The sequence below is a fragment of the Mobula hypostoma genome, chromosome 23, assembly GCF_963921235.1.
Source record: "Mobula hypostoma chromosome 23, sMobHyp1.1, whole genome shotgun sequence".
NCBI lineage: Eukaryota > Metazoa > Chordata > Chondrichthyes > Myliobatiformes > Myliobatidae > Mobula > Mobula hypostoma.
Window position 1 is genome coordinate 57542171 of NC_086119.1, and position 22700 is coordinate 57564870.

The following is a 22700-nucleotide window of genomic DNA, read 5'->3' on the forward strand; positions in this document are numbered from 1 at the left end:
CCCTTCTTCTGGAAAGGTTTCCCCCCAAGTGGACAACATCTCCACGCAGTAGGATTGGCCATCAAGAACACCTTTCTACCAAGTCTCACAGAAATACCTGTTGGCATTAGTGGAAGACTAATGACCCTCCGTATCCCCCGGCAAAGAAACGTTATGCCATGCTTCTCAGTGCCCATGCACCAACTTTGCCATCTGAGATTGAGGCCAAGGAATGCTTTTATCAGACATTAGATGAAGCTCTTTGCCGGATCCCTAAGAATGATAAGATCATTTTGCTTGGGGACTTCAACGCTAGGGTGGGGACAGAACAACAGGATATGGAGTGGAGTGCTAGGTAGACATGGTATTGGCAAGGTGAATGCAAATGGCATGAGGCTACTTACTCTTTGCTCTGAGCATAACCTTACCATAACCAACACCATCTTCCAGCAGAAGGCAAAATATAAGACCTCGTGGATGCACCATCGCTCTAAACATTGGCACATAATTGACTTCATCATTGTGAGACGTATTGACACCAAGGATGTTCTCATCACCCGTGCCATGAGAGGTGCAGAGTGCTGGACTGACCACTGTATGATTGTGGCCAAGCTCCATATGAAAGTGCGTCCCCATTTGCGGCTGCCAAAACCCAATAAAAAGCAGCTAAATTGCAACTGCCTGAGAAACACAGAAGCAAGAAGTGAGTTTCCACGCATCCTAGCTGAGAAACTAAGGGAGCTGGAACCTTGTCTGGACTTAGGAAATACCATGGAACAACAGTGGACCTATATCAGCTCTGCACTCTGTGAGACAGCAGCCCAATCCATCGGCCGTAACAGTAGGAACCACCAAGACTGGTTTGACGATAACTCAGACACCATCCACAACTTGCTTAAGGACACGCACAAAGCACACCGGGCAACCTTAGACAACCCGTCATCCACCAGCATCAGACAGCATTGGCAGGCAGCTCGGAGGAAAGTGCAAAAGGCAATATGGGCCATACAAAATGAGTGGTGGACTGAAAAGGCGCATGAAATCCAGTCCTTTGCCACCTTCTCCTCCAGGAGGAGGGAGGAGAAGATGGCGGCGTGATGCAGCGCGCTCGCCCTTTCCAAATGATATTGATATGTGTTAACTAGGGGGCCGGGCGCAATCCTGATTTGATGGAGACAGCCGTGAGAAGCACGGAGGAACACCTGGAGAAACTTCTGAAATGCCCGCTTCGCTGCCGCTGCTACTGTGCCATCGAGAATCTCCGGAGACGAAGGCCCCAAATCCTCAGCTTTGCCTATTGCCTGTTGCCGGGGCCGGGGTTGAAGCGCTCGGCAGAGATGGTGCTCGGTTCTTGGTGTCGGAGAGCTGGTCGGAGGCTCGGAGTTTTCGGTCGGACTCAGAGTCGGCTGTGGTCAGGTGCTTCCAGGATGCTTCATTGGCAAATTGGCGGCGCTGGAGGTTCACCATCTGCGTGAGATGATGGGACTTCCGAAAGACTTGGAGACTTTTTACCGTGCCCATGGTCTGTTCTTTATCAAATTACGGTATTGCTTTGCACTGTTGTAACTATATGTTATAATTATGTGGTTTTTGTCAGTTTTTCAGTCGGTTTGTTTTGTGTTTGTGTGATATCATTCTGGAGAAACATTGTATCATTTCTTAATGCATGCATTACTAAATGACAATAAAAGAGGACTGTGTGTCCTCATAATCTAATTTTATAATCTAATCTAATAATGAATTGCATAATTTTTACAATGCTGTCAAAACCACCTACAGCCCAATAAATCGATGCATTACTCCCCTGAAAACAGCAGATGGTCTAACACTTCTGAAGAATCAGAATACCATTCTGCTGAGGTGGGCTGAGCATTTTAACACCCTGCTTAATCAGGACTCTGATGCAGACCCCACCATCCTGGACAAACTGCCTGAACTTCCTCCTATCCACGACCTCAGTCTACCACCAACCTTCCAGGAGGTTCTATCAGCTGTCCATTCCCTTAAGAACAACAAAGCCCCTGGCACTGACAATACCCCTGCTGAGTTACTGAAGAACGGAGGGTACATGTGTATGCACACCCTCTACCAGTACATCACCAAGGCCTGGATTGATGAGAACATCCCACAGCAATGGAGAAATGCAAACATCTTTGTCATTTATAAGAACAAGGGTGACAAGACCATCTGCGGCAATAGTAGGGGCATATCAATCCTTTCTGTTGCTGGAAAGGTCCTGGCTAAGCTGATGCTTCAGAGACTCATCAGCAACATCACCGAGTCAATGCTGCCTGAATCGCAGTGTGGATTTAGGAAGAACAGGAGCACGACCGACATGATCTTCACAGCCCGGCAGCTTCAGGAAAAGTGCTGGGAGCAACATCAAGACCTGTTTATGGCCTTAGTCGACCTCTCCAAAGCATTCAACACTGTGCAAAGAGAGCTCTTATGGGATGTCCTCCACAGGTTTGCCTGTCCCAATAAATTTGTTAACATCCTCCACCGATTCCACGATGGGATGACTGCTCGGATGACCATAGGAGGACAAGAGTCCGAGCCCTTCCTTGTATGCACAGGGATGAGGCAGGGGCGTGTGCTAGCGCCAGTACTCTTTAACATCTTCCTCTTGTGTGTTACCAAACTTCTCCACAACGAGACTGAAGACAGCAGCGGTGTGGCAGTGGACATCAGATTAGATGGCAACCTCTTTGACATCAGGAGGCTCCACGCAACCACCAAACTCTGCAGAGAGCGGGTTCTGAAGCTGCAGTATGCAGACGACTGTGCTCTTGTGGCCCATACTCTGGAGGATCTTCAGACTGTCCTTGCTGTGGTGGTGAGAGCGTACAGCAGGATAGGGTTGACTGTCAATACCACCAAGACAGAAGTGGTTTGTCAATGGAGTGCCAGTGTCCCACCAACTCTACCTGCCTTCACTGTTGGTGATGAAAAGCTGTCAGTAGTGCCATCTTTCAAATATCTGGGGAGCATTTTCTCTGAGGATAGCGGCATTGACAACGACATCCAGAGCCGCATTAAACAGGCATCAGCTACCTTTGGGAGACTTCAGTGTAGAGTCTTTCAGAACAGGAGCTTTCGTCCCTCCACAAAGGTCACCGTATACCAAGCGGTCTGTGTCACAACCCTCCTTTATAGCTGTGAAGCTTGGGTAATCTACAGCCATCACATCAAGTCCTTGGAGAGCTTCCACATAAGCTGCCTCCAGCGCATCCTGGGAATTACCTGGCGTGAGCGGGTGCCTCACACTGAAATACTTGTAAAGACCAACTGCAGAAGTACTGGGGCCATGATCACCCAGCGTCAGCTGCGGTGGCTGGGACACGTGATAAGGATGCCCCCATGTCAGCTACCCCACAGAGTGTTATACGGCCAGTAACATCATGGTCGTCGCTCAGCTGGAGGGCCGAAGGAGCGCTATAAGGATCAGATGAAGAATGCTTGAAGGAAGTGCAAGATCAGACACGAGGACCTGGAGGAGGTTGCTGCTGACCGTACCACTTGGCGACAGCTGTGTAGGGATGGGGTTCGTATTATGGTGATGGAAAAAACAACCAGAAGACAGCAGACGAGAGCCAGGAGAAATGCAGCCATGGTTGCCACCACTACTACATATACATGTCCCACCTGCAATAGAGCTTGTGGGTCCAGGATAGGACTGTATAGTCATCAAAGATCTCACCGTTAAAGGAGTGGACGTCCTCATCGGATTTCGATGGACAACCGAAGAGGAAGAAGAAGAAGAAGAGTAGCAATAACAGAAATCTGGCTGACCTCAAAGGATATAGAAGAATATACTATCAAGGGAAAGATAGGCAAGATGGCAAGATGAAGGAGTTGCCATATACATAGGGAGAATTTAAACGTGAGGTTGCTTATGACAGGAGATGAATCGAGACAGTGGAGATATCTGGGTGAGAATTGAAAGCTATAGGATAAGGAATAACGTTGGGTGGACATTATAGACCCCCTAATGCTGATAATTTTAATAAACAACTCTATCAGAATATTAGAAAAGCATGTTCTGAGGGTGATGTTATAGTTATGGGAGATTTTAATTTCCCAAATATTGATTGGGTGAACCCAATGACTAATGGATTACAGGAAAGTGAATTTATTGAGTAATTGAATGATAGCTTTTTGACCCAGTATGTAAATACACAAACAAGAGGAGAGGCCTGTCTAGATTTGATATTCATTAACAATCAGGATAGAATTTTAAGTACGGAAGTTGTTGAGCCTTTAGGAATGAATGATCATAACATTGTTAATCTCAAAGTTTTTTGGGAGAGTATATTGGTAAAAACCAAAGCCATTAAACTGAATTTCAGAAAGGCAAAGTTTATGCAGCTGTGGCAAAGACTTCAGAAGGTAAAACTGGAAGGATTTATTTGACGTAGAGTTAGCTGAGGAACGATGGGGTTGATTTGAAGAGGTAATACACACAGTGCAGAAAATGTCCATACCCAAGGTCAGGAGAAGTAATAAAAACAATGGATGAATACATATATACATGGGAGATGTGTGTATACACACACACACACACACACACATATATATATATATATATATATATATGTAGATGTCAATAAAATTGAGAGAGTACAGAGGAGGTTTACTAAACTGTTGCCTGGGTTTCATCTCCTAAGTTACAGAGAAAGGTTGAACAGATTGGGTCTTTATTCTTTGGAGTGTAGAAGGTTGAGGGGGGGACTTGATAGAGGTGTTTAAAATTATGAGGGGGATAGATAGAGTTGACGTGGATAGGCTTTTTCCATTGAGAGTGGGGGAGATTCATACAAGGGGACATGAGTTGAGAGTTAGGGGGCAAAAGTTTAGGGGTAACATGAGGGGGGACTTCTTTACTCAGAGAGTGGTAGCTGTGTGGAACGAGCTTCCAGCAGAAGTGGTTGAGGCAGGTTCAATGTTGTCATTTAAAGTTAAATTGTACAGATATATGGACAGGAAAGGAATGGAGGGTTATGGGCTGAGTGCAGGTCAGTGGGACTAGGTGAGAGTAAGAGTTCGGCACAGACTAGAAGGACCGAGATGACCTGTTTCTGTGCTGTAATTGTTATATGGTTGCATGGTTATATAAACATTATTGAACAAAGTACAGCTATATAAGGAATACACAAAAAATAATAATGATGTTAACCCTAGGGCATTTGAAACTATGAGAACTATAGTCAAGGGGTAAATTCAGATCGCCAAAAGGCAGGTTGAGAAGGATATTGCTAATTAGGCTAAGATTGACCCCAAGCGATTTTGTTTTCAATACTTTAGTAGTAAAAGAAAAGTAAAGGAGGAAGTTAAGTGTATTAGGAATAATAAGTGAGGTAATTAATTATGCAGAGAAGGACATAGCAGATACTCTTGACTCATATTTTGCTGAAGTATTCACCTAGAAGATGTAGCAATATGCCAGTAAGTGGAGGAGAAAAATAAGGTTGTTTGAGTGACTCGGAGATCTTAGAAAGTGAGGTTCTGCTTCAGCTGAAAAAGCTAAAAGTTAATAAATCTCCAGGGCCAGACAATATATATCCAAGGGTACTTAAAGGGGTCTGTGATTATATATACAAACCCCCAACATGTATTTTTCAAAAGTCAATGAAGACTGGTAAAATCCCTAAGGACTGGAAATGAGCTAACGTTGTCTCAGTATATAAGAAGGGTGACTACAGTGACCCTCGTAACGATAGACCAGTAAGCTTAATGTGTACGTAGGGAAGATAATAGAAACAGTAATAAAGATTGAGCTGGAAAAGCAGCTGATAAGAACAGACATGTTAGCAGAAAGCCTTTCTGGGTTCAGAAAGAGGAAATCATGTTCTACTAATATGCTGGAGTTCTCTGAAGAGGCAACTAAAATTTATGATAACACTAGAGTGGTTGATATCAATTACTTGGACTTTCAGAAGGCTTTTGACAAGGTACCCCACAAGAAGTTAATAATCAAATTACAGGAGGTAGGGATTCAGGATAAGGTGTGCGAGGTAGTACAGAATTGATTCAAAAACAGAAAACAACGAGTTATAGTGGGAGGATTGTTTTTACACGTCGAAGATGTTAAAAGTGGAATCCCGCAGGGATTAGTTTTGGGACCGTCGCTGTTTCTAATTTACATTAATGATTTGGATAGGCACATAACAAAGAAACTAATAAAGTTTGCAGTATGCACAAAATTAGATGGACATTCAGAGGATAATATTCAGGCAGCAGAATCAATACAGTTAGATCTAAACAAAATCCAGATATGGGTAGATAATGCTTACATTTAATAAGTAAATGTAAAATATTACATATAGGAAATGTAAGTACTAGATATAAATATACAATGGGGGGATTGAGTTAAAAAGTGCACTGTATTCTCCTACTCCTCGTGATTTTTATAATTGACCTGGATGAGGAAGTGGAGGGATGGGTTAGTAAATGTGCTGCTGACACAAAGATTGGGGGTGTTGTGGATAGTGTGGAGGGCTGTCAGAGGTTATGACAGGACATTGACAGGATGCAGAACTGTGTTGAGAACTGGCAGAGGGAGTTCAACCCGGATAAATGTGAGGTGGTTGATTTTGGTAGGTCAAATATGATGGCAGAATATAGTATTAACGGTAAGACTCTTGGCAGAGTGGAGGATCAGAGGGATCTTGAGGTCCAAGTCCATAGGACACTCAAAGCTGCTGCATAGGTTGACTCTGTGGTTAAGAAGGCATATGGTGTATTGGCTTTCATCAATCGTGGGATTGAGTTCAAGAGCCGAGAGGTAATGTTGCAGCTATATAGGACCCTGGTCAGACCCCACTTGGAGTACTGTGCTCAGTTCTGGTCGCCTCACTCCAGGAAGAATGTGGAAACCATAAAAAGGGTGCAGAGGAGATTTACCAGAGGAGATGTTGCCTGGATTGGGGGGCATGCCTTATGAGTGAACTTGGCCTTTTTTCCTTGGAGTGATGGAGGATGAGAGGTGACATGATAGAGGTGTATAAGATGATGAGAGGCATTGATCGTGTGGATAGTCAGAGGCTTTTTCCCAGGGCTGAAATGGCTGCGTGAGAGGGCACAGTTTTAAGGTGCTTGGCAGTAAATACTGAGGAAATGTCAGGGGTAAGTGGTGAGTGCGTGGAATGGGCTGCCATTAACGGTGGTGGAGGCGGATATGATTGGGTCTTTTAAAAGACTCCTGGATAGGTACATGAAGCTTAGAAAAAATAGAGGGCTATGAGTAAGCCTAGGTAATTTCTAAGGTAAGGACATGTTCAGCACAGCTTTGTGGACTGAAGGGCCTGTATTGTGCTGTAGGTTTTCTGTGTTTCTATGTATGAGAAGGATTTAGCCATCCTGATAGACTCATCACTATCAACATCTAGACAATGCACACAAGCAGTGAGGAAGGCTATATATAACCATATAACAATTACAGCACGGAAACAGGCCATCTCGGCCCTTCTAGTCCGTGCCAAACTCTTACTCTCACCTAGTCCCACCGACCTGCACTCAGCCCATAACCCTCCATTCCTTTCCTGTCCATATATCTATCCAATTTAACTTTAAACAACAACATCGAACCTGCCTCAACCACTTCTGCTGGAAGCTCGTTCCACACAGCTACCACTCTCTGAGTAAAGAAGTTCCCCCTCGTGTTACCCCTAAACTTTTGTCCCCTAACTCTCAACTCATGTCCTGTTGTTTGAATCTCCCCTACTCTCAATGGAAAAAGCCTATCCATGTCAACTCTATCAAACCCCGTCATAATTTTAAACACCTTTATCAAGTCCCCTCTCAACCTTCTACGCTCCAAAGAATAAAGACCCAACTTGTTCAACCTTTCTCTGTAACTTAGGTGCTGAAACCCAGGCAACATTTTAGTAAATCTCCTCTGTACTCTCTCAATTTTATTGACATCTTTCCTATAATTTGGTGACCAGAACTGTACACAGTACTCCAAATTTGGCCTTACCAATGCCTTGTACAAATTCAACATTACATCCCAACTCCTATAATCAATCCTCTGATTAATAAAGGCCAGCATACCAAAAGCTTTCTTCACCACCCTATCCACATGAGATTCCACCTTCAGGGAACTATGCACCATTATTCCTAGATCTCTCTGTTCTACTGCATTCTTCAATGCCCTACCATTTACCGTGTATGTCCTATTTTAATTAGTCATATCACCTCACACTTATCAGCATTAAACTCCATCTGCCATCTTTCAGCCCACTCTTCTAACTGGCCTAAATCTCTCTGCAAGCTTTGAAAACCTACCTCATTATCCACAATGCCACCTATCTTAGTATCATCTGCATACTTACTAATCCAATTTACCACCCCATCATCCAGATCATTAATGTATATGGCAAACAACATTGGACCCAGTACAGATCCCTGAGCACACCACTAGTCACCGGCCTCCAATCTGACAAACAGTTATCCACCACTACTCTCTGGTGTCTCCCATCTAGCCACTGCTGAATCCATTTTACTACTTCCATATTAATGCCTAACGATTGAACCTTCCTAACTAACCTTCTGTGTGGAACCTTGTCAAAGGCCTTACGGAAGTCCATATAGACAACATCCACCGCTTTACCCTCATCAACTTTCCTAGTAACCTCATCAAAAAATTCAATAAGATTTGTCAAACATGACCTTCCATGCACAGATCCATGTTGACTGTTCCTAATCAGACCCTGTCTATCCAGATAATTATATATACCATCTCTAAGAATACTTTCCATCAATTTACCCACCACTGACGTCAAACTCACAGGCCGATAATTGCCAGGTTTACTCTTAGAACCCTTTTTAAACAATGGAATAACATGAGCAATACGCCAATCCTGTGGCACCATCCCCATTTCTAATGATATTTGAAATATTTCTGTCAGAGCCACTGCTATTTCCACACTAACTTCCCTCAAGGTCCTATAATGGCTATATAATGCGCTCAGTGAGTTCAAGTCAAGAGACGTTCTCCTTAAACTGTATAATCCACTTGTGAGGCTACACCTTAGTCTCCATATTGTGTGAGGGAGGTGAAGGCTCTGGAGAGAGTCCAGAGAAGGGTGACGAGACTCATTCCAGGTCTGCAGGGCATGAGCTATGAAGAAAGATTGGAAGAATTAAATTTATGAAGAAGTAGATCTAGAATGGGAGGAGGCATGATAGAAGTGTTCAAAATCATTGCGGGTATAAGTAAGATGGATGCCAGCTGCTACTTCAAGACCAGTCCATCATCAAGGACATGAGGTCACAGGTGGAGACTGGTTAAGGGAAGATTGCAGACTCACATCAGGAAGCATCTCTTTACACAGTGAGTTGTGGACACATGGAACAAACTACCTAGTTGTGTCATTGAGAGTAGTACCTTAGAGACTTTCAAATCTAAACTCCATAGTTATTTCACACACTTTGTGAATAAGAATTTGGCAAGCTTTGTTGGGCTGAACAACCTGTTCTTGTCAAACACTTTCTGAAGTTCTAACGTTTTACAGTGTGAGAGTGGTCAGCCTCTGTCTCAACAAGCTTGCTAGACTAGAACTCAAGCTTGTGAAGTTAGCAGCAGGAAGTGGAATGCAGCTCCTGTGAGATGTGGGACTTCAGCGTACCGGACAGTCTCTCTGATAACTATATCTACAGGAACTGCATCTGCAGCTCCTGAATCACAAGGTCAAGGAATTGGAGCTGGAGCTGGATGTACTTGGGATCTTCTGGGAAACTTCATAGCTAAGACTTTTACTGAGTCTGTCACACCCAGAGTGCAGGTTTCAGATAGCAGATGGGTGACCCCCAGGAGAACCAAGGGGAGTAATCAGTCAGTATAGGGTTCCTCTCAGGCCATTCCCCTCAGCAACAGGTATACAGCTAGGGTGTGATAGGCTGCCTGTCAGGGCACAGTAGCCAGGCCAGTAGCACTGTGGCCAGCTCTGACGCTCAGCAGGGAAGGGTAAAGTCAGGCAGAGCGATAGTGATAGGGGACTCGATAGTCAGGGGAACGGCAGAAGGTTCTGTGGTCACAAAAGGAATGCCAGGATGATGTGTTGTCTCCCAGGTGCTCGAAACCAGGATGTCTCAGAGTGGCTGTGGAAGATTCTCAGGAGGGATGGTGAGCAGCCAGAGGATATTGGAACCAATAACATAGGCAGAATGGGGAACAAAGTCCTGAGGGAGTTAGGAAAGAGGCTGAAGATAAGGACCTTCAGGGTAGTGTTCTCTGGATTACACCCAGTGCCACATGCTAGTCAGGGCAGGAATAGGATGATGGTACAGATGAATGAGTGGCTGTGGGAGTGGTGTAGAGGGCAGGGCTTCAGATTCTGGATCACTGGGACCTCTTCTAGTGAAGGTATTATCTGTGCAAAATGGACTGGTTATACCTGAGCTCCAGGGGGATCAATATCCTGGCAGGCAGGTTCACCAGAGCTGTTGGGGAGGATTTAGACTAATTTGGCAGAGGATGGGAACTGGAGTAATGGGGCTGAGGAGGGGGCAGTTGTTATACAAGTAGATGCAGTGTGTAGTGAGTCAGTGAGGAAGGAGAGGTAGATGATAGAGCAAAATTGCTGTCAGTGGGATGAGTTGAAGTGTAACATGGGGGCAAAATCGAAAAGGGTGTTTAATACAGAAATGAAGGTGCTATATTTGAATGCATGCAGTTTATGGAATAAGGCAGATGATCATGTAATGTGGTTAGAGATTGGCGGGTATGATGTTGTGGGAATCACTGGGTTGTTGCTGAATGAAGATGTTGGGAGCTTAACATCCAAGGATACACTTAGTGTGGAAAGGACAGGATGGGAGGCAGAGGGGGTGACATGGTTCTGATGGTAAAAAAATGAAGTCAAATCCTTACAAAGAAGTAATATAGGGTTGGAAGGTGTACAATCCTTGTGGGTAGAGTTAAGAAACTGCAAGGGTAAAAAGACCCTGATGGGAGTTGTATATAGGCCCCCGAACAGTAGGCAGGATGGGTCACAGGTGCGGAGCAAGGGTGGACCCACATGCAGGACACAAACACGTCTTGTAGGGTTAACTAAATAGAGTTTATTAATAATTACAAGGAAAGCCATGACACAAGCATAGAACAGAGAGAAATCAAGGAGAGAGCAAAGCAGAAGCAGGAATAAGCGTAATGGACGAGGACTCAGGTCAGGGGCTAGAGCTGGGACTCTGGACCTGGGCTTAGGCTGGGACTCTGGGCCTGGACTTATGCTGTGACTCAGGCCCCGGACTTAGGCCGGGACTCTGGGCCTGGGCTAAGGTTAAGACTAGGAAGTCCTGACGAAGGGTTCCGGCCCGAAACGTGGCCGATCTTTTCCACGGATGCTGCCCGACCTGCTGAGTTCCTCCAGCGTGTTGTGAGTATTGCTTTGACCCCAGCATTTGCAGATTATTTTGTGCTAAGACTAGGAAACCAAGACCAGGTCAAGGAACTTGGTACTAAGACCTAAGCTAGAATAAGGAGCCAGAGACTGGACAGGGACCCGGAATATGGGTCTTGACTCGGGCTCAGACCCCGGATCCAGGCAAGGACAAGACGTGGCTACAGGACAGGATGTGGAACTCCTGCACAGGACGAGAACACAAAGCTTTGACTTGGACTTGGAACTGGAACATGGAACTCAGGACCCAGACATGGACTTGATACTTGAACCTCTGAGCTTGGACTTGAGAGACAGGAACATGGAACACAGAGCCGGGACCCCTCCTTGGGAACAGGACGTAGGGCCAGGACTCAGACACAGAATGCTGAACACAACGAGACAGTTCCCGACTCAACAATAGACAGTTCTTTATCTGGACAAAAGTTTGCTCCAAGCAGTGGCGAGCTCTGGGCTCACCCCGGCAGGTTAACTTTGACGGGCCTGCTCTGGCAAGGAAAGGCGGCTTGCTGGCACTTGCTTCAGGAAGAGACTTGGCTTGTTCCGGCAAGAAACTTAGTTGGCTTCGACAAGAAAACTTTGGCTCGCACTAGCTTCAGTGACTTGGTTACGCTCCATAACGCTCTCGCGCCGAATGGCTGAAAGCCAGAGACTTATAAACTGCTGGTTCAGTCAAGAGTAAATTGCCTTTAATCACCAAGCCCGAGGGACACAGGAAAACAGGGAATTAAAGGGAAACAAGGAGCCAATGCTCCCGATCATAACACAACAAAGGAAATTTAAAGGGAACTCGATCCGGACCATGACAGGATGCAGGCTGCAAACTACAATGGGAAATAGAAAATGCATGTCAAAAAGGCAACATTATGATAGTCATAGGAGATTTCAATATGCGGGTAGATTGGGAAAATCAGGTTGGTGCTAGATCCCAAGAGAGGAATTTGTCAAATGCCTATGAGATGGTTTTTAGAGCAGCTTGTTGTTGAGCCCACTCAGGGAAAGGCAATTCTGAATTGGGTGTTGTGTAATAAACCAGGTTAGATTAGGGATATTAACATAAAGGAACACCTAGGAGGCTGTGATCATAATGAGATAAAAATCACCTGACAGTTTGAGAGGGAGAAGACAAAGACAGATGTATCAGTATTACAGTGGAGTAGGGGGAATTTACACTGGCATGAGAAATGAGCTGTCCAAAGCTGATTGGAAGGGGACACTAGCATGGATGATGGCAGAGCAGCATTGGCTGAGGTTTTGGGGGGTAATTCAGAAGGTGCAGGATAGACATATCCCAAAGATGAAGAATTTAAAGGGGGGATGAGGCAACTGTGTCTGACAAGGGAAGTCAAAAACAGCATAAAAGCAAAAGGATACCAAAACTTTATTTAAATATATGAAGAGTAAAAGAGAGGGAAGAGTGGATATCAAACCACCAGAAAATGTCACTTGAGAGGTAGTAAGTGGAGACAAGGAAATGAAGATGAACTGAATAAGTATTTTGCATCTGTCTTCACTGTTGAAGACACTAGCAGTGTGCCAGAAGTTCGTGTCAAGGGGAAGCAGTGAGTGTCACTAAGGAGAAGGTGCTTGGGAAGCTGAAAGGTGGATAAGTTATCTGGACCGGACAGACACATCCCAGGGCTCTGAAAGGTGGCCAAAAAGATTGTGGGGGCTTTACTAATGACCTTTCAAGAATCACTAGATTCTGGAATGGTTCCAGAGGACTGGAAAATAGCAAATGTCACTCCTTTGTTTAAGAGGAGAGGTAGGTAGAAGAAATGATATTATAGGCCAGTTAGTCTGACTTTAATGGTTGCGAAGATGTTGGAGTCCATGATTAAGGATGAGCTTTAGAGTTACTGAGAGGCACATGATAAAATAGGCCAAAGTCAGCATGATTTCCTTAAGGGGAAATCTTGCCTGATCAATCTATTGGAATTCTTTAAGGAGATAACAGGCAGGATAGACAAAGAGGAGCCAATGGATGTTTTTTCTCTTGGGTTTTTGACAAGGTGCTACTTGAGGCTGTTTAACAAGATGAGAGTTCATGGTGTTGCAGGAAAGGTACTAGCATGAATAGAAGACCATAAGGCCATAAGATTTAGGAGCAGAAGTAGGCCCATCGAGTCTGCTCCGCCATTCAATCATGGGCTGATCCAATTTTTCCAGTCATCCCCACTCTCCTGCTTTCACCCCATACCCTTTGATGCCCTGACTAATCAAGAACCTATCTATCTCTGCCTGGTTAGTTGGCAGGAGGCAAAGAATGGGAATAAAGGGGACCTTCTCCGGTCGTATTCCACACGAGTCAGTACCCCTTTACATTCAGTATCAATGATTTTGGATGATGGAACTGGCTTGCAGACAATACAAAGACAGGTGGGGGGGGCAGGTAGTGCTGAGGAATCAGGGAGTCTGCAGAAGGGCTTGGACAGATTGAGATAATGGACAAATAAGTGGCAGATGGAACAGTGTGGGGAAGTGCACTTTGTGAGAAGGAATAAAGACAGACTATTTCCTAAACAGGGAGAAAATTCAAAAATCAGGGGTGCAAAGGGACTTGGGAGTCCTTGTGTAGGATTCTCTAAAGGTTAGCTTTCAGGTTGAGTCGGTGATAAGGAAGGCAAGTGCAATGTTAGCATTCATTTTGAGAGGACTAGAGTACAAGAGCAAGGATGTGATGCTGAGGCTTTATAAGGCTTAGGTCAGACCCCATTTGGTGAGCAGTTTTTGGGACCCCTTACCTAAGAAACCATTGTACCATTGAGAGCATACTCACCAACTGCATCTCAGTGTGGTATGGCAATTGTCCCGTATCAGACCGCAAAGCACTCCAGCAGGTGGTGAAAACTGCCCAGCGGATTATCAGCACCCAACTGCCCACCATTGAGAACATCTACCATAAGCGCTGCCTGGGCAGGGTGAAAAGCATTATCAGGGATGCATCTCACCCTAACCATGGACTTTTTACTCTCCTCCCATCCTGTAGGGCGCTACAGGAGCCTCCGCTCCCACACCAGCAGGCACAGGAAGAGCTTCTTCCCTGAGGCTGTGACCCTGCTGAACCTCACATCACAGCGCTAAGCAGTATTGCATCCATATTGTACTGTCTCAGTACTTTTATATTTGTGTGCTGTAGCACTTTTTTTATTCACAATTATTTTGTAAATAGCTCTATTCTTTGCATTTCTGGTCAGATGCTAAATGCATTTCATTGGCTTTGTATCTGTACTCGGCACAATGACAAGAAAGTTGAATCTAAATCATCTAAATCTAAAAAAGTGGTGCTTCCATTGGAAAGGATTCAGAGGAGGTTCCAGCAGTGAAAGGGTTAAAGTATGAGGAGGGTTTGATAGCTTTCTGTCTGTGCTGGCTGAATGTTTGGAGAACAAGGGGATATTGCATTGAAACTTATTGAATATTACAAGGCCTGGGCAGAATAATTGTACAGAGCATGTTTCCTATGGTTGGGGAGTCTATGACCAGAGGTCTCAGCCACCAAATAGAGGAATGTCTATTTAAAACAGAGAGAAGGAGATATTTCTTTAGCCAAAGGGTTGTGGGTCTGTGGAATTCATTGCCAGGGGCAGCTGTGTATATTTAAAGTGGAGGCAGATAGCTTCTTGATTAGCTACGGATAGAAGGCAGGAGAATGGGGTTGAGAGGAATAATAATTCAGCCATGATGTAATGACAGAGCTGAGTCAGTGGGCCAAATGGCCCAATTCTCCTGCTATGTGTTATGGTCTTATGGTCTAACTCCTGTTCTCTGCATTATAGGACTCAGAACACAAACACCAACCCTTCAGCCTATGACTTTTATACATACGCTAGGATCAATTTTTTCCTCCAAATAGCCCTCCATTTTTTCCATCATCTATGTACCTAAGGAATGCCCTAAGGAATCTGCTTCTCCCACCACCCCTGGCAGCTTTATTGCCGGTTTGTCTTCTTTTGCACATTGGTTGTTTGTCAGTCTTTGTTTATGCACAGTTTCTTATACATTCTATTTTACAGTGCTGTCAGGTTTCGTGTCCTATTTCTTTATTTTCTTGTGAATGCCCACAAGAAAATGAATCTCAGGATAGTGTATGGTGACATGTACTTAGATAACAAAATTACTTTGATTTTGAGAAAGGAAGACTGACAGATCCTGCATTTGTGTGTCACCTCAGGATGTCAGACTGCTGGTTGTTAGGTGTAACCTAGCTGACTGGTGGAGAGAGCCATCATGGTTCAACTAGGCTGCCGGAGAGAAACAAGCCTTCAGGATGAGTTGGCTGTAATTTGCACAAGTACATGTGTGCACGTGCAGTGAAAAGCTTGCAGCAGCATCACGGGTGTGTAGCATCAGATACTCACGACGTGTTGTGCTGGGTCCACTGCTCGGCAGCTTCCCGCCTCCGTGCTTTGGAATTGTCACACCAGAACATGATGCAACCAGGATATTTGTAGAAGATTGTTCGCGTGCTCAGCCACAGGCCACACCTTTCTAATCTCCCGAGAAAGATGCAGGCACACCTTTTCTTGCAATTGTATCTATGTGCTGGGTCCAAGACAGGTCACTTGATATGTTACCAGCCAAGAGTTTAAAGCTGTGGAACGCTCCACTGTCAGTCCCTTGATGTTAGCTGGCACACATCTACACTCCTTCCCCTTCCTCTCGTCTACAGCAGCTCTTAGGCTTGTGGACGTTGAGTGAGAGGTTGCTGTTACACCACTCAGCAAGGCGTCCTGCGTTACCACCTGCGATTTGTCCAACAATAGAAGTATCATTGGTCAATTTGGAGCTGTGCTTAGCCACACAATCATGTGTGTACAGGCAGCAGAGCGCACAGCTTTGAAGTGCGTTTGTGTTGATGGTCAGTGAGGAGGAGATATCCTTACCAATCCTTACTGACGATTGCCGATGAGGAACTTGACGATCCAGTTGCAGAGGAGTTCTGGAAGATTAGTGATGAGCTTTCCGCCAATGCTGACACTACACGTGAAGACTTGCGACTTGTGCTGGCGAGACAAAGGCTAGGCCCTGACGCTACACTGGCCACCTTAAAACCACGGAAAAAGTAGCAAAACTTCCTGATGCCTGTTTACACTGCAAGAGCACGTTAGCTGGGACTGACCAACAAAATGAAGCCAGTGATCTCACCACCCCCAACATCCCAATAAAATGAAGCCAGTGATCTCACCCCCTGCCCAACATCCCAACAAAATGAAGCCAGTGGTCTCACCCCCCCCCCCACATCCCAACAAAATGAAGCCAGTGGTCTCACCCTCCCCCAACATCCCAACAAGATGAAGCCAGTGGTCTCAAGCACACCCCCATCAATCTGAAGCTCGTGCGGCATTGCAGTGTTAACTCTGAGTTTGGGCAGAGGAGTTGTGACTACCAGAATGGAAGTGCACTTTAGACTTTCTGAAACCTTTGATGAAATCGCATTTGAGTTTATTAATCAAAGTATGAGGAGATTATCGGGGTGAAGGGTTGCCGTATCCTAAGGATCAATCAAGGACGAAGAGGAGACTGAATGAACATTGTCTTTGTGTTGGAAGGCTCTTTTACTGCCCATTGTCCCAGAACCTGTGGCCTTTCCCACACAAATCGGCTGTGTGCTCCACTTACTGTTTGACCCTGTTCCCAGTTTCAGACCCCGTAGGTACAGTCTGAACTCAACCTGCTGCCCTCTCTCCTCGATCCAGGCTAACCAGCAGCAAAGGGAAGTGGGGGTGGGAGTAGGGGGGACGTGGGGCTGTAAGGGGGGAAGTGGAGGTGGGTGTAGGGGGGGAAGTGGGGGTGGGTGTTGGCGGGAGTGGTGGGGGTGTAGGGGGTAAGTGGGGTTGGATGTAAGGGGGAAGTGGTGGGGGTGTAGGGGAAGTGGGGGTGGGTGTAAGGGGGTAAGTGGTGGGGGTGTAGGGGGAAGTGGGGGTGGGTGTAAGGGGGGAAATGGGGTTGGGTGTAAGGGGGAAGTGGTGGGGGTGTAGGGGGAAGTGGGGGTGGGTGTTAAGGGGGAAGTGGGGGTGGGTGTAGGGGAAGTGGGGTTGGATATAAGGGGGAAGTGGGGGTGGGTGTAGGGGGAAGTGGGGTTGGATATAAGGGGGAAGTGGGGGTGGGTGTAGGGGGGAAGTGGGATTGGGTGTAGGGGGTAAGTGGTGGGGGTGTAGGGGGAAGTGGGGGTAGGTGTAAGGGGGAAGTGGGGTGGGTGTAGGGGGAAGTGGGGGTGGGTGTAAAGGGGGAAGTGGGGGTGGGTGTAGGGGGAAGTGGGGTTGGATATAAGGGGGAAGTGGGGGTGGGTGTAGGGGGGAAGTGGTGGAGGAGTAGGGGGAAGTGGGGGTGGGTGTAGGGGGAAGTGGGGGTGGGTGTAGGGGGAAGTGAGGTTGGATATAAGGGGGAAGTGGTGGGGGTGTAGGGGGAAGTGGGGGTGGGTGTAAAGGGGGAAGTGGGGGTGGGTGTAGGGGAAGTGGAGTTGGATATAAGGGGGAAGTGGGGGTGGGTGTGGGGGGAAGTGGGATTGGGTGTAAGGAGGAAGTGGGGGTGGGTGTAGGGGGGAAGTGGGATTGGGTGTAGGGGGTAAGTGGTGGGGGTGTAGGGGGAAGTGGGGGTAGGTGTAAGGGGGAAGTGGGGTGGGTGTAGGGGGAAGTGGGGGTGGGTGTAAAGGGGGAAGTGGGGGTGGGTGTAGGGGGAAGTGGGGTTGGATATAAGGGGGAAGTGGGGGTGGGTGTAGGGGGGAAGTGGGATTGGGTGTAGGGGGTAAGTGGTGGGGGTGTAGGGGGTAAGTGGTGGGGGTGTAGGGGGAAGTGGGGTTGGGTGTAGGGGAAGTGGGCGTGTGTGTAAGGGGGAAAATGGGGGTGTAATGGGGGAAGTGGGGGCGTGTAAGAGGAGGACAGGCACAAGGAGGAAGGGTGGAAGACACCAGGCGCTGTGAGGTTACAGTTTTGGCAAGATTCAGGTGGTCTGCCCTTGCAGTGGCGTGGGCTTGTGTACTTGGCAGGATCCCTATTGTAGGGGTTGAGCATCAGGCCTGGTCTGACTGGGCAGTGGGCAGACTAGAGTCAGCACAGGACCACCACTGCTCACTGACACCACGTGCCAGGTCTAACTGCGCCTATCCACATGTCTCCCCACATGCTCCACAAAATCCTCCCCTGTCCGGGAGCTAGTGCAAATTACATGTTGCTGTTGTTTTCAGGAGGTACAGCTGGGCCTGACGGAGAGAAACCAGGTGCTGAATGTCGTAACCAAGCTGACAGCAGCAGGCGTGGTCCAGGCCATCGTGCGGAACGGAGGAAGGTGGGATGCTGTGTCAGACTACCGGAAAGGAGGACAATCCGCGGGTTACTGAGGAGTACCCCTCTTTGGCCAACCCTAATTGGTTGGTCTGTCCAGTTCTGTGCGCAGACTGACGAGTGGAACTGGCAGGAACCAAACTGATCAACCGATCTGTAATCGAACCCTCCAATCCAATGTGCTGTACTATCCTAACCCGTCATGGTGAAGAATGGCAACTTTACCTGTCTGCACCTTCATCAAATACTTTAACAGCCACAAGCAGTAGCTCTTAAGACATCTGGAGTTGGGGAGGAACCAGCCCACAGGAATGTAAATTGTGTATTCAGTTCAGACACGTGGCTGGACACAGAGATGCAGACTCCTTTGCTGGCTCTCTCTGAAACTGATAGCATTTGAATCATTGTGCCACCCACTTCCAATCTTCTGAAATCCAACCCATCCCACTTCAACCTCAAGTCCTTCCCAACCTTCAAACCCACTCCCAACCACACCCAGCCTGTCTAGCCTTTACAAGCCATTCCCAACTTATTCCAAACTTACCAACCTATTCCCAACCTCAAATTATTGCCAACCTCCTCCCAACCTCACCAACCTGACCCCATCATTCCCAGCCTGAAAGCAGTGCTAACATCCACAGTGGGCAGTCTAAAGTGAAGGTTGCCACTCCACCTGCCTCTCAGACTTGTCCTGGCTGGGTCAGGAGAACACGTGCAAACCCAACAGTCATTTGCAGTCACATCTTTGGTTGTCAACGTTCTAGCTCAGAAAGAGTTTACTTTGAGTTCCAGCGGTGCTCTGTCCCTGGTCAATAATTTCTCTAATATTCATAAGACCTATGTAGTTTTGCTGGGAATCCAATCTAGCTTCAGTGCTTGTTGATCAGTTCGGTAAGTTTGAGACCCTGTACCTAAGAGCTGGCCTGCATTTGGTGAGTACCCAGAGTCCATTTGCCGTCCCTTCCTCTCCCCTGCACATTCCCTGGCCGGTTTCCATGTCTCTTCTTCTCGACCTCCCTTAGCAGATGCTCTGTCAGGAATAATGGGACCAATTTGCCCTGTTCTGGCCATTGGAGGCTGAACTGTAACTCATTGCACCCTCCAGCCCTGGCCGAGGGTCCCGGCTTCTCTGTCAATGAGCGGCTTGGCTCTGAGTAACTCACCATATTCCTGAGGCACAGGATTGTGTCAACTGTTTCTCTGCAACATTGTGAACACCCCAATAAATTCTGAAAGCACATTGTGTCTTTACTCATGGGCTCTGGGCTAAAACCTTACTGGGTGGAGAGAGGGAGCAGCTGTTCTCTGGGAGGAGACAGCTGCTTTATACTCAGACAGGTACAGCACACAGATAAGAGGGACCTGGCTAAGCACAAGCAAACGGGAATCCAGTCGGCATGGAGCAAGTGACCCAAGGACCCTGTTTCTGAGCTGTGGAACTCTCGGGCCGAAGGATGAGCCATTTGAAGCAACTACCCAAGGTTTACCCATCATCCATTCCCATCCACAACCATAGAGAAAAATATGAAATAAATATCTTCTCACCACAGATGCTGTCTGGCCAGCTGAGCATATCCATTTCTGAATATGGCATTTCAAAAGTGAAACACTGGTTTGCCTCAGCTGGAAAGGATATTGAATGGCTGTGTGGTGCAGGAAATGCCTGCTCGCTCCTGTGCACCCTGGGTCTGTAGCTTGCCCCATTCTCCATCCAGCACACCGGTGGACCAGGTCACTGCCAGGTGCATCGGCCAGACCCATCTGCCCATACTCATTTGTCCCAGCTAACAAACAGAGCAAGATTTGCTCAGTTTTGCAGGTGTGACAAGACCTGAGACAATCCCAGGGTTCACATCCATATGGTGTGTTTGCCTTTGTAATGAGGGGGATTGAATTCAAGAACCATGAGGTAATGTTACAACTATATGAAAACCAGGTTAGACCACACTTTGAATTTTGTGTTCAGCTTTGGTTGTCTCATTATTGAAAGGATGTGGAAGCTTTAGAGAGGGTGCAAAGAGATTTACCAAGAAGCTGCCTGGAAAAGACAGCATGTCTTATGACATTAAGCTGAACAAGCTAGGCTTTTCTCTAGAGTGAAGGAGAATGACAGGTGACTCAATTAAGGTGTACAAGATAATAAGTCATGGATCAAGTGGATAGTCCGAGACAATTCCCCAGGGGTGGAAATGGCAAATGCAAAATAGCATATTTTTAAGGTGATTGAGGAAAATACTGGTCAGAGGTAAGTTCTTGACACGGATGGTAGCTGCATGGAGCTGCTGCTGGATGAGGGTGCATTAGGGTCTTCGAGATGGGTAGAACACTGAACAATGGACGGGGTTATGTTAGGGTCTTTGAGATGCGTAGAACACCGAACAATGGACGAGGGGGGTGTTACAGATTTTGAGATGGGTAGAACACTGAACAATGGACGATGGGAACGTTACGGTCTTCGATTTCGGTAGAACACTGAGGAATGGACGGGGGCACGTCAGGGGTCTTCGAGATGGGTAGAACAGAGAACAACGTACGGGGGCACGTTAGGGAACTTCGAGATGGGTAGAACACTGAATAATAAACGGGACTACGTTAGGCTCTTTGAGATGGGTTAAACACGGAACAATTGACGGGGGTGTGACAGGGGTCTTCGAGATGGGTAGAATACTGAACAACGGACAAGAATGCGTTAGTGTCTTCGAATGGTGTAGAATACTGAACAATGGAGGGGGTACGTAAAGCGTCTTTGAGATATGTATAACACTGAACAATGGACGGGGGTACGTTAGGGGTCTTTAGGATGGGTAGAAAACTGAACAATGGACGAGGGCACGTTAGGGGCTTCGAGATGGGTAGAACACTGAACAATGGATGGCGGGTGTGTGTTAGGGTCTTAGAGACGGGTAGAAAACTGAACAATGGATGGGGGTGTGCGTTAGGATCTTAGAGATGGGTACAACACTGAACAATGGACGGGGTACATTAGGGTATTTCAGATGGGTAGAACACTGAACAATGGATGGGGTATATTAGGGGTCTTTGAGATGGGTAAAACACTGAACAATGGACGGGGGGGGTGCGTTAGTGTCTTTGAGATGCGTAGAACACTAAACAATGGGAGTGGGTTTCGTTATAGTGTTTGATTTCGGAAAAACACTGAGCCATGGACCCGGATACGTCAGGGGTCTTCGAGATGGGTAGAACACGGAACAATGGACGGGGTATATTAGGGGTCTTTGAGATGGGTAGAACACTGAACAATGAGCGGGACTATGTTACGGTCTTTGAGATGCGTTAAACATGGAAAAATGGACGGGGATGTGACAGGGGTCTTCGAGGTGGGTAGAACACTGAAAACTGGACGAGAATGCGTTAGTGTCTTAGAATTGTGTAGAACACTGAACAATAGATGGGGGTGCGTTAGCGTCTTCGATTTGGGTAGATCACTGAACAATGCAGGGGGGTATGTTAGGGTCTTCGAGTTAGGTAGAACACTGAACAATGGATGGGGTTACGTTAGAGGTCTTTAAGATGGGTAGAAAACTGAACAATGGACGAGGGCACGTTAGGATCTTCGAGATGGGTAGAACACTGAACAATGGACGGCTGGGTGCGTTAGGGTCTTTGAGATCAGTAGAACACTGAACAATGGACGGGAGTGCGTTAGGGTCTTCGATTTGGGTAGAACACTGAACAACGGACGAGGGTGCGTTAGGGTCTTCGAGATGGGTAAACACTGAACAATGTACGGCTGGGTGCGTTAGGGTGTTTGAGATCAGTAGGACACTCAGCAATGGGAGTGGGGTGCGTTAGGGTCTTCAATTTGGGAAGAACACTGAGCCATGGACCCTGGTACGTCAGGGGTCTTCGAGATGGGTAGAACACTGAATAATGGACGGCAGGGGTGCGTTAGGGTCTTAGAGATGGGTAGAATACTGAACAATGGACGGGGTTATGTTAGGGTCTTTGAGATGTGTAGAACACTAAACAATGGACGGGGTGTGCGTTAGGGTCCGAGAGATGGGTACAACACTGA

General features: G+C 46.8%; 1 protein-coding gene across 1 annotated transcript in view; it reads left to right on the forward strand.

The window, feature by feature from the left end:
- Positions 1 to 19898, forward strand: part of ggt1a (gamma-glutamyltransferase 1a) — a 56893-nt gene extending 36995 nt beyond the window's left edge. Inside the window, exon 7 of the mRNA XM_063031708.1 lies at positions 18568 to 19898. Coding sequence (XP_062887778.1) covers positions 18568 to 18720 — 153 coding nt within the window. The 3' untranslated portion in view covers positions 18721 to 19898. The remainder of the gene's footprint in view (positions 1 to 18567) is intronic.
- The last annotated feature ends 2802 nt before the right edge of the window (positions 19899 to 22700 follow it).